Raw genomic sequence first — 12865 nt, 5'->3', positions numbered from 1 at the left:
ATAAGACTCCCACAGTGGCCCAGATTCTGACTGACGTCACGTTGAGGCAGTGCCCAATCGCTACTACCGAGACAGACATCAACCGACTCTGTTTAAGAGACACAGGCAGACATAGGCACCGCTGGACGTTACTTCATTTCCTGCTGCCAGCTGCAGTTAAGTTTGTGGGAGGCTAGTGGCTAGACTGCAGCAAATCTGCCCTCCTCGCACCGCCGCATGGATGTAAACTAAAATTAATGATGGCAACCCCATGACCGCCGTACCCAACCCCATGGGACCGCAGCAGCCGTTGAAGCCCACTGCAGCAACAGCGCCTGCTGCTGTCGAACCTGAATAAGTCTGCTGCACAGCTATGGCAGCGTACCGTGTACGTTTGCGGAGGGAGTGAGTCGACGTGCAGTGGCCAGAGGTGTCTGAGGAAGCAGGCCGCTGGCCCGTAAATCGATGCTCACCTCGTAATTAAGTGTCACTGTGAGACAGTGCCAGCGGAGTGTAATATACCTTTGCTTTTTAGCTGCAGCACCGCGTGATCAGCAGCTGCGTGCCAATTGGTGTTACTGAAGTTCAACCTGAAATACTTCACCCCCTCGGCCAGCCAACAGTGAAATTATTTATATCCAGCTCATGATTGCCAAATGTGTTCTCATCTTCCTCATACTTCCACTCTAGACACAGTGACTAAGTAGAGAACAAAACACTTTATGAGAACCCCCGCCCATTAAGCCAGCAAGCTCCAACTGTCCTTTGAGGCAGCTCGTCTGCGCCGTTGGCTGCGGGGCTGGGCAGGTAGCGGCACGCTGACCTGGGTGGACCGTTTTGGGGTCATTAGTATTAGGGTTGAGAGTGTAGTTTTTGTAATATAACACTACAGCGTCCTGACTGTCGGCTGAGACCTATGTGAGACTTTGGGCGCCTCAGCCTGAGGCTCGCCCAATGCCCAGTTCCTGTGTGCGAGTCAGCGGACTGTGTTGACTCGTAAATAATAGGCCGCTGACGATCCGTGCTGTTCAACTTGGGGCCTCGCATTAGGTCATGTGCATTGTCCATGCCGCTCAGTCTTTCCGCCAGGGAGGTGGAATGCTTCTTTCCCGCTCATCATGCCCCTTGCCACCCCTTTACTTCCTCGGGGCCCTTCCATTTCTGGTGCTTTGCAGCGGTTTTAAGATCTTCTTAGAGTTTCTCGTTGCTCAAATGAGTGTCATTTCTGATATTTATGTTTCCCTCGTCCTTGTTTGATTTTGTTTGTGAGAAAGTGTCACTCATAGTCGTTGAAATGCCACACATAATTACAATGAAATTATGAAAATGTCCCGCATAAGCAATCTGAAACCTTGGCAGCTATGTATTTGAATTACCACCACGTCCATATGGGCTCCTCAGACCCCCACATCACCAGTTCAGTTATCATCGTACACCTTTGGAGATATCTGCGTGGAGCGGCTTCAGCGAGAAAGGCTGCTTCTCAAATCCCGCCCTTCCTGGAATCCCTCCTTTCCGGGAGCAGCTTCTCTTTTGGGACACAAAGCAACTCCGCCCAGTTCTTCCAGAGGAAACACTGATGTCACTCGATCCCTTTGTGAAAGTAAACCGCAGTCTGCTCATGGGCAAGGAACTATTAAGCGGTCCCCCAGGGCGCTTCCTGCTGTGGGTCGCCACACTACTCCTGGACGCAGCAATGGCTGCTCACATGGCTCAAAATGCCATTTCTCCCAAATACCGTAATGAACATAGTGACCAGGGGAGTTTTGCCACCTACCATGGTGAGTGGGCGCCATTTTGTTCCTTCTGTAGATTTACACCTTGATCATGGTGTTTTTTGTCCACCACGAGCCCTCGGGCTTCACACCCTTCTTTACATAAAATCACACGGACTGTTGTTGCTCAACTCATGTTTAATTTTCTTTTACTTTTGTACATTTTGGTTCACCTTTATTTCCCAAGGCAGGCCTGGGGGGACATGAGATAAATGCATGGCAAAAAAAGGATATAAACAAGTGATCACATTTTTTATACAAAACCAGAATTTTTTCGTATGACTGGGTTGAAGGTCTGTGTGTGCCTGGATCAGTTTTCATGTTAGTTTGCTTTTCTCTAATTTGTCACATTCTCCTCTCATAATTGGTTGCTTTAGTATCTCTTAATTTCTTACGGTCTTTAATTGACTAGGTAATTTTGCTTATTCAATGCCCTCCACCCCTATTAAGTTACCTCCTGAGACCGGTGGCATCTCATTGTGTTGTCATCTGGTTCCTATTGTGATGTCACAATCTTACGACTGGTTCCAATAGTGATGTCACAGTGCCATACCAGCTTCTTAGCGTGATGTCATAGTCCACAGTCAGATTCCTTGACTAATGTCATAGCACTCGCTCACTTTGTCTGTACCAGACGGTGGATGCCCTCGGTGCACAGCGCTACTTTTGCATGCCGCCGCCTCATGTAGAGTGTGGTGAAAGGTGGTGTTATCAATGGTGAGCCACCACTAGCTTCGCTACCAGGAACACAATTTTGCTGCTCCTGGTGCAGATGAGTATCGGACAGGCCAACCAAATAAGCGTCACCCTTCCAACGTTGCTCTTGTCGATGACCCTTCTGTCCAGGATCACCATTGAAAATGTGGCGGACCCAGACTGAAAATCATTCAAATGTGCCCAAGAGCAAAGAAACCCCCTCCAATGTAATGGTGGGTGGGGCATTTGTTATTTGATTCTTGGAAATAGACCCTCATTTTGGGGGGTCTGGCCTCAGCAATCAACTAAGTGATGACAATGCCACATGACACCATGCTGGCTTGGTATGGTGCACCTCCCACCACATGTTCCCCTCAAAGCAGCTCATCTGAGATCTATTTTAGGTGAAAAACTCCACCATATCGGTGGTCATCGTTACATTTAGTATCCTAGCTGTTGTCAGTGTGAGGACATATTCTATCTCTACCACAACAGCAGTCTGGGAGTCAGAGTACCTAACTACTAATGCCCCTCATAGTTTTTTTATCTTCACTGTGTCTGCCGGGAGGTTGTTTCATGAACTCACTTGCCCTTCCATGAAATTAAAAGCCTGCTGGTGTCTACACTTAAAATGTGCTATGTTATTATATGGCTCCTCCCCCTCTTGAACCCCTGGATCTGAGCCCCTTTTCATCTATTCTCCAAACTGTAGCCCGATTTAGATCTTGTCGGAGTAAATGGAAATCCGCTTCCTCTGTATTATGAGTCCATTATATCCTATGACACTTGTAATACTGCGGACGAGATATCCGTCACATTTGTGCCAGATTATCCCATCCGCCTAGATCTAGATCGGGCACTATCCTTGTTGACTTTTTCGGGGCCACACACCTTCTTTGGACCAATGCTTGTGTGTCCTCAAGATATGTGACCTCCAGTCCTAGCCACTGCTTTCCAAAAGAGGTGTCTTTGACGATTCTAGAGCAGTAACGTAACCTCATGCTCTTGGGTGAGTGCAGCTCACCAGTGATCTTCTCACTCTGTGGCCTCATCCCAACATTGAGTGAGTCTTAACTCATCCAAAGTCATGAATCCCAACTTCTTCTCCCAAGTAGGCATCTCTGAGGTCTCCTCTCCCATAGCCTTCTGTTTCTTAACACGCCTATGTGTTCATTGCAACATCACACTTGGGTGCTCAGACCCTGGGCTGCACCTCTCCGATGACTGCTTCAGATCCTTATGCTCACAACTTCTGAGGCATGTCTTACTGTCCCTGATCGGAGCCACATCTTCCCAACCGCCTCCTTTTCAAGGTCACTCTTGAACACTGATGGTCTGTGGTCACACCCTTATCCTCAGAGGTACCTCCATCTTCCAACAGTTTCACCCACCTGGCACCCAGACCCTTTCTGAGTACCCCTTTCGCCCCAGAACTGGTTTACAAGACTTCGATTTGCAGAAAAATAAAGATTTTTTTAAATATAAGTAGACCACACCCATGCCTCTACCTTGATCTCACTCAAAAAAGAAAATAAGGGTTCCTACGTCTTCTGAAATGTTTATTTACTAAATAAAATCTGATTATTCACAAACTGAAGTGTGTTGAAGAGTCCACTCCAGGCATTATCATTCTTTGCGTGTTTGTATTCGTAACAGCGCCCTCCAAAGGCAAGGGAGCTGAACTGAAGGCGGATTCACAAACGTTTCCTAGGCATAATTTACCCATGCTTAATTTGTGCTTGATTCACAAAGGTAAGAATATGTAAATACGCGCTTCTGAGATTTACGGGTGCATAACGTAGGGCTAAATTCACCCAAAAACGTCTGGAAGTAGGTGTGAGTAACCCTAGGCTTACTTCTAAATTATTCATGATTTTCAAGCATAATGTCATACCGGAAGAAAAGTTTCCGAAACGTGTCAGTAGTTTGGAATTTAGATTGGACTAGTTGGCACCACCAGTGGATTGAAAGAGGGTTGTGCCCTCGGAATATCGAGGTAGGAATCTCAATGGCACCAAATATTGCTGAAACAATGTCAAAGGAAAAATGTCGAAAGGTAATTAGGTATAGATTTTCTATGGCTAACTCCACATATATGTACCTTGCGGTATATAATTTGTCAAGCTGTATTGATGTGAAGTTAAGAACTTCCTCTATATGCACTTATATTTTGAAATTTTTAGCCTTCAATATTCTGTCTACTATATTAGCGTATCTTGATATTCCTAGCCTTGATGTTCTGTAGTACAATGAGAAGAAGTCAAAAGACTCTGCTTCAAGTTAGCTGAACAGAAACACCGCCAAAAACCTCCCAAGAAATAAAAGGAAATTTGAAATCTGTTGCGCATAAATTCTTGTATTTGTGAATCAACCCCCGGAGAATAAGACACACATATTTACAGACCTAGACGTTATGTGGCTCGATACGGATAAGGTCAGTCAGTAAACCCCTTACGCATGGGGCAGGGGCAAGAAGGGTACCTCCTGCTAGAGTAAATGCACCGCTATCGAACTTGTGGTCCATCACCAGTGGTTCACTGATGAGGCCGGAAGACGCTAGTATCTATCTGCAACAATACTGACCTTAGGGGATTGACTACCACTATGTCTGAACGGTATGTATATATAGGACACCCATGTGGAGTTAAGGATAGTTCATCTAAGTTTATTTCTTCCAACCTATATTTTCCCTTGATAGTATAGTGGTAGTCGATGTCCTAGACTCAATATTGTTGCGATCGATATCCCGCATGCAATATTGAAGTAGAACACCCCAGGGAAGGCAGACAACAGAAGACCATCCCATCCTCTTGAGTTAGGTCGAAGGTGAATGGTAGGTGCAGTCTGTGAGCAGTAGGTGCAGGAACTATTGACTGCAGAGGATTAGTTGTCCAGGGTGAGGTTGATGTCGAACTTGGCTCCTTGGCGTCTCAGTGCCCCTAGCGTGTTAGGCATCGGCTCCTGGTAGTCAGTCAGTGGGTAGAGCACCGGAAGTCAGTGCTGCCCCAACTATTATAATCTTTGTTTATCAGAGTTTAATTTGAGCTGGTAGGTTTCAATTCACTCCCTGACCCCTCACATACTTTGTTCTGTTGATAGCGCCTCGCTTCTCATTGGCATAGGTCCTGCTTTCTGTTGGTAATAGGGGACCTATCTTCAATGCAAAGGCCTTGAATTTCTGTGTTTCTTTAGGAACCCAAGACCAATACTTATGATGTGGCTTTCTGAGTGATGTTAGGAACCCCAACACCCATGCATAGGCCATGGTTCTCCGTGTCTAGGAAACCAAACGTCCCGCCTCCCCTCAAACCAAGCATCCCAGGGGACATAAGTGGTGCAGTTGTTCAGATATCTGTTGTCCTGTCAAAAGAGAATATTATTAGGACTCATGGTGTTTCTGGTCATTGGGGTGGACCCCACTGTGCCCGTTGTTTATTTCGATGACTGATTTGAAAAACTGATACTTTCGTTTGTGGATGCCAACCCTATGTAAGGTGTGGTGGGAAGTGGGCGAGAGACAAGTCAGGGTAGTGTGAGGGGGAAGGTGATCTCTACCCTAGAGGTGGTTGACACCGGCACATAGGTTTGGGAATCCGGGGGATAATTTTCCACCAGACTTCGACTGGGGGCAAGGGCATGCCTCTCTAGTCACCTGCCATTGGTGGGTGTCACACACCATGAGAGGTCTCTCACCCACCCACCTGTGAGTTCCCCTGCCTCACCCCCCTGGCTGTCTTGCTGCTAGGTGCTGCTGCTGGGGTCAGGGGTTCTGATACTGAGCAGAGAGCTCTGGCCACATTGCCTACAGAAGAGGGACTTGTACCCAAGCAATGTAACTTTGAAAAACCCATGAGCTCGCTAGAATTGATGTTTAGTGCTTCAAATCCGCACAAATATTAAGTAGAACCAACAATACCTGTAAAAACATGTTATCAATGCCTTGTGTTCTTCAAACATAGGGCATCAAATAGGCTCAGAGAGGTAACATATGATGTGATTTCTGAATTTGTATGCACAAGGACCATATCCTGATTTCTCACCAGCCAAGCAAAGGATGAGAGGTATACAACAGTGAAAGGCAGAAATGGGGCAAGAAGAAGGAGGAAGAAAAAGGCAGGTAAACAGTGACAAAGGGAACAAGCATTGGCAAAGCCAACAGGTCTCGCTCTTGTGATCTATTGCCTTTGCTAGTAGTTTTTAGTCACGCTGTACTGCATCCCCGATGCTGTGCAGTGTGGCTAAACTTGTCAAGTGTCATTTTTTTATGTCCATGTGCACGCCTACAAACTGAAACAGAAGACTTGTTTTCCTTTTAGTTATCGATCCGATTTGGATCAGTCACTAAAAAACGTGCAAACAAATATATTTTTAAAGCAAGCAGGTGCAGAATGAGGAAACAAGTCAACACAGGGAGGGCAGGTGATTGGCCAATCAGCATGGGGTAGCTGAAAGACCAAGCAACCTAGTGGAAGATGGGGGTATCCAAAGCAACACGGGAGGGAGGAAGGGAGGAGAAAGAAAGAGACGAGAAAGAAACACAGAAGAAGTGGGTGGTGGAAGCGACAGGGAGGGTATGAGGAAGCTCCTGGGAAAAGCACCCAGGTGAGCTCAATAGGGTCAGGGTGTGGAGAAGCTCTCACGAAACAGGGAGAACACAGAGTGCATTGCGGCTAGAAGCACACAAAGGAGATGGCTAGTAAACACAAACTCTCAACACAAAAAAGTAGTGCTTGAAAAGCAAGCAGTGAAAGTAGAGATGCCAACAATCAAAGCAACAGTAAAGAGTCAGTGCTCCATGGGAGGAACCAGCACAAGATTGATAAGCTGGGACACGATTAGGAAGGAGGCAAATGAGAATCACAAAGAAAGCCAACCAATTGTGAGCAAAGGGCGGGCACCAAGCCTGTCCATGTTCTCAGTAAGCCACAATATGCCTCGCAGTGAGCAGCACACGCACTCTCTAGTAGACTCGACTTCAAAAGCAAGGTAATAAAAAACTGCAAGAATGAGATGAAGAGACAGGAAGCACAGGATGGTAGAAAAAAGAAATATGAGGCGAAATCGATAATAGGCAGCATTGATTTTAGCAGCCCCAGGCATTTTTCATGCGGGCTCCTAAGACAAATTTGGAGCTCCTGCATTCATTATTTATTTTTATTACAAATTAAACACTGGTCATGGGGTTTGTAAGTGCACTGTTTGTTCTCTAGAAGATAGGCGAGACAGTCACCTCAAACCCTGCAGCAACTGTCGGTCAACGGGGAGGACATCTTTGAAGGTGCTTTGCTGATGTGGCTCTTCTGCATGGACATCAGCTACCAAGAGCCATTTGAAGCATCTGCCTTTGGCAGTCAGGCTCCACCCTTGCTACCCCTTGTCTTGGGTACCACTGAATCATTGGCAGGATAGGAAAGAAACAAGGATCTTGGAGCCATGTTTTAATTCGTATGGTTTTCTCTCACCTATTCCCGTATCACGCCATAGGTGGCAGGCAGTAGCGAAGGGCTCAATCCAGAGATTTCACTTAGGACTAAAGGTTGTGTGACATCACTTACAGCACCACTGGGATTTTGTTGAGTTGATATTCATGCCAACCCCAAACATCTATCCTCCAGACAAGAGTCTGTGGGTTTGTTATTTTCTTCTCTCATGAACACTCACACCAGTATGCTTTGCTGGATGCTGGCTTCAATTATGTGTGCAAATTTGAAAAAAGGATCACCTTGTCTGTTGTACCCTCAAAGAGCAGGGCTCCACTCCCATAACATATCGGCGTGAGCCTCAATACTCGCTCATTTCACCCATGGCAGTTCTTGAAGGTATAACACTCTACCTGTCTCAGGGAAGACATGGCTGACAGGCTGTCACACACCTGCTAATAGTAGTGAGGCACTCTTTCCTGGGGCAGTTCCAACTTCTAGGCACACACATGATGATTTATCTCATACCTTACCTGCTGTAAGATGTTTCTATTCCTAGGTGTGCAACATTTCAAAATGTACAAAATGACACTTAAGGGGACATTCACTTGCTTTAAAAGTATTTTGTTCGCCAAGTTTTAACTTCTGTCAGATTTAAAGATGCAATACTTTTCTCATCTATGCTAGTTTTTTTACTTTTACCAACCATATTTTTCATAGGTTGTGCTCCGCTTATGATTTGCCTTCTACCTTGAAAACAGGAAATTACGTCAGAGTTTTACAGGAAATGCAGTCTGTTGCCTCCCAGGAGCTACAGAGCGCACTGTTAGTCCTGCTCTGAGAAGCGCCGCACCTTAATGGCAGGTCACAAAATGAATAACGCAATAGGTACATTTATTTCAACAAAGTAAGGAATAAGATAGATGAAAAGAGTTGTGAATTCTGGCAGAAGTTAAAACACCCATAGTAAGGAACAACACGTTTTATTTTTGTGAACAGTGTGTGTCTCCTTTAAAATATCTTTTGATTCACAACCCCTCACCCCACACCTTCCCAAATTCGAAAACCCCTGGCAGTGGAAGCTACATTGTGTAAACAATTGGGTCTGAAGCCCTCTTTGTATTTGTTCACGGACATTGTTGCCCTCCCACCCCCTAAAGGAAGCTCAAACACACAGCACCTGTTTTTTTTGTGTTCAGGTGGACTGAGACAGTTTTGCTTTGGAGACCATAGAGGACGGTGGGAGCAGCGTCACGGGTCAGCCAAGGCGGGCCAGCATCAAGAGAATCAATAGGCTTTTAGTGCAGGCTCACCTCAGCAGCTCGCCACCGCCCTCCATGTTGCATGAAGCCCACTATATGTAGGCACCTCATTTGCTAGTGACCCATCAGAGGAAGATAGAAACACAAGGCTGTGCTCCCTTCTTTATGTAACAGTAGGGTTGCTGTTTGGTGCTTTGCCTCTTGGACAGGGCTCCATGCATGGGAAGACCATCGCTATATTATTTCTCACACCACAGACATTGTACCAGTCACCACCGGCTTTCTTACACTACACATGCAAAATAACAGTTCTTTTTACAGACAGTCAAAGAATCCTGTGTCCGGCCCATAACCAGGCGTGTGCGTTGATGGGCCCCTCCTCCTTCAGGATAACAGGCACGCGGCTTCGAGCTTGGAGCCTCTTGAACCGCCAGGGTTTGCACCGCTAGCACAAAGGCGGAGAAGGGCTCGCCGGGCTGTTTTCCTCAGCACAGGGTCCACCTGGGCGTATCAGCGTCCATTACGTTCTCTAAGCCTCTCTCGCCTCTCACAGTGACTGGTTGCTTGTTTTTTAACATTGTTATTGTTTATTTTGCGGGCGAGAAGAAGCTCGTAGGCGAATTTGACTGGAAATTAGAAAATGTTGGCAGCTTTCGTGATGATTGTCATCACGGTTACTTATGGCCGGCTGGCCTTGTCCAAGGAGGACCGGTGGAGTGTCAAGACAGAGGTTCTTTAAAGGGTACATGGACAACGGCATTTTGTGTTCTATTTCCAGGGACTACCACTTCTTTGACCCTCTGTCCCAGTTCCTGCTAGCTCTAAACCAGGGCCAGGTTGAGAGGACTCAGGGTGCGCCTTTTTAACCCATAGCCTGATTTCCAGGCTTCAAATAGTCTATTCCTTAAGCCCAGCCTCAATCCCAACCTGTGCCCTGAATCACTCCCCGGGTTGAGGACTACGTCCATGGAGTGCCCTGGTTTCAGCTTCTGGCAAAATGGCCTCCTACTCCTGTCCTGTTTCTTTATCTATTTGCTAATGGAAGAATCATGGTGGAATAAAAAAAACATTTACATTTGTTTGGGTGGGAGAGGAAGACACTGGATAGGGTGCCTAGTAGCCCCTCTCTGGTTCTGCCCCATGCTGGGCCTGACTATATCACATTAACATGGATGCAGACAGCGGATCGTACCAAACTGCCGCTGGGGAAGGGGTGTTTGAAAGAAATTCGTCCGGCTTCAGACCGGGGTTGTGCGTCTATTTACTGGGTTGTTCTGCAGCGACTCCTTGAGGTCTTTGGGCAGAGAATTGTGCACCTGGAGGAAGTTGTAGTCCCTCTCAGAGTTGAGAAGCATGCCCATGGTCACCTTAGAAGGATCTCTGGACAGGGTATACAAAGAGATGTCAGTGGAAGGGATGGCGCTAAAACCTTTGCTGACAGGGGACGCATCCCTGGAGCGGGGCTCTGTGGACCGGGAGCTGGAGCGCCGACGGAAACGGTAGCGGTAGCTGGGGATGCGTGTGAAGGCTGACTTTTTGAAGAGGTCGGAGCTGGATTTGGCCCTTAGCTGCCGGTGCTTCTCGATGAACATGTGGACAGCGATGACCCCCACCATCTCGGCAATGATGAACGAGAGGGCTCCAAAGTAGAACGACCAGCCGTAGGAGTAGTTGCTCTTTTTGGAGTCGCTTTGACTTGGATCGCCGGCATTGGCTGAGATGTACACAATGATGCCTATGATGTTGCTTAACCCTGAAAGTTAGAGGAGGACAAGAAAAGGTTAATTCCCCTTAGCCAGCTCTGATACACATACAAATCATTTACCCAAGTTGAACCTGTGACAGGTGCATGGTATAATAAATGTGATGACAAGCGCATTATGGTCACAGGTGGCTACACAAGACTCTTGTATAATTCAATGGTATAGCTTAAAGCAGTCGCAGCCGGTGCAGGTAAGCGCATTGAGGCAGTGGAGCGGGGCAGGAGGGGTGAAGTCGACAGACTACGCAGTGTTTTATTTATTTATTTAATATTACCTACTCGTCGTCTGTCAACTTCCCTCCCGCCCACCCCGCCCCACCCCACGGTGCTTACCTGTGCTGGCCGCCGCTGGCTTAAAGTTATCAATATAACAATGGTCTTCTGGTAGATATTAAATGTGTTTACATGACTACATTACAGAAGTCAATATTCTGAGCAAGGATAGGGTTCCATTCTTGGACTCTAGATGACATCTGTTACACCATGGAGACACCAGCTTTAAAAATATTCTATTGGAATGGGCTTTTCGCAGGAAAGAGGGAACAACATCTCAAATCAAGTACTGGGGAGGCATTTATCATCCAAAAGAAGAGAACTTTAACTACCAGGAGGCGTCTTGCTTCACCACGATAGGTCATTTTCAATATAAGAAGAACAGTTAATAATAAAAATTTTGGTCATATCCTGTGTACAAATATTGACCCTTTTTTCCTCATATCTCTCACTCATTCTTATATGTCTGTGCTGGTATTGACATATGTGTCTTTATCTAAGGAGTGGATCAACCTGCCAGAGTCTGACGTGCAGCCTAGTTTGGTGCCTGTTTGAGGTGGCCAAAGCATGGTGTCGTAAACACGACGACAATCGACTTAAATACGTGTTAGAGCCTCCACCCAGTTCTTGCGATCCAGGGTCTCCGTATGAGGATATCCATGAAGATTCTCACACTGTAGAATTTGTTCCATAGTTGGGCTTTTATTGTGGAAGAAAATCCCTAGGGCAGATAGGCCGCGTAAACCGCATCACTAGATGCAGGTAACAATCAATAAAGGTAGTCCGAGGGAAAGACTGTAGCTATATGGATAGCCGGGCTAACCAAAAACATACAGTGGGAATCATACCTCCTTCTCTCATCCTTTCTTTGGTGCCCACCTGCCTCCACAATGAGAAGGTTGATCCTTTCATCCGTTTCCTTGGTAATGCGGTACCTCGACCCTCATAACTGTACCTATGGGGCTCACTCGCCCTTCTTGGGATGTGCTCGATACTGCAGCTTAGCAATGATAGGTGCCATGAGAGGGTGCAGCTAAGCCTCAAGTCCCTGTTGTAATCACCCCAGTTGATCCTTTCCGAGCTGTGAGCAACTTATAGGGAGGTCGTGCACTCTGCAACATGAACAAGGTCTCATCGTCTCCCTGCCTCACCCACATGGGTTAGTGGCCCTACCGTGGTCCTACCATGACGATCCTCTATGTCTCAACCAGACCAATTACTGTCTCAAACAAATTGGCGGGATGCAGTCTCCATAAGGTTACTCTTCCTCTCTCTTGCTGAGAGTCCCAGAGAGGGTCAAGAGACCCCGACCATCAAGTGAAACTACCCTTTGCCGTCCTGAGTCTATTTACTGCTGGCCCATCCTGGCCTACCGTCTAAAGGCTTCAGTCCATTCTCTCTAAAAGAGCCCTGTCTTGGACCCCCAGAGGAAGTCAGGATTCTCAGATCTGCTCACAAAACGGTAGTGCTGAAGACAGTCCTAGAGTGCCCACCCTGTGATGACCTTTTTCTATTTTCGTTGACTCATTGTTATTTTTTTTGCTGACATTATTTTTCTATATCATTCATACTTCAGGGCCATATCATGGCCCCATAGGCACCCAACCAATCAGCCTCCTGCATGCACTGCCAGTCAAACCAAGTTCTGCCAATGCAAACTGCATCATTCAGCGATTGGTTATTTACTTGAGTCTCAAA

General features: G+C 46.6%; 1 protein-coding gene across 1 annotated transcript in view; it reads right to left on the bottom strand.

Moving 5' to 3' along the window:
* Window positions 1-1874: 1874 nt before the first annotated feature.
* Window positions 1875-12865, bottom strand: part of CACNG3 (calcium voltage-gated channel auxiliary subunit gamma 3) — a 245593-nt gene continuing 234602 nt past the window's right edge. The window contains exon 5 of the mRNA XM_085629466.1: window positions 1875-10885. Within this exon, the coding sequence (XP_085485592.1) occupies window positions 10371-10885 (515 nt within the window). The 3' untranslated portion in view covers window positions 1875-10370. The remainder of the gene's footprint in view (window positions 10886-12865) is intronic.

The sequence above is a fragment of the Triturus cristatus genome, chromosome 10, assembly GCF_964204655.1.
Source record: "Triturus cristatus chromosome 10, aTriCri1.1, whole genome shotgun sequence".
In the NCBI taxonomy this organism is placed as follows: Eukaryota; Metazoa; Chordata; class Amphibia; order Caudata; family Salamandridae; genus Triturus; species Triturus cristatus.
Note: the sequence above shows the minus strand (reverse complement) of the source record. Positions and strands in the feature narration are given on the sequence as shown.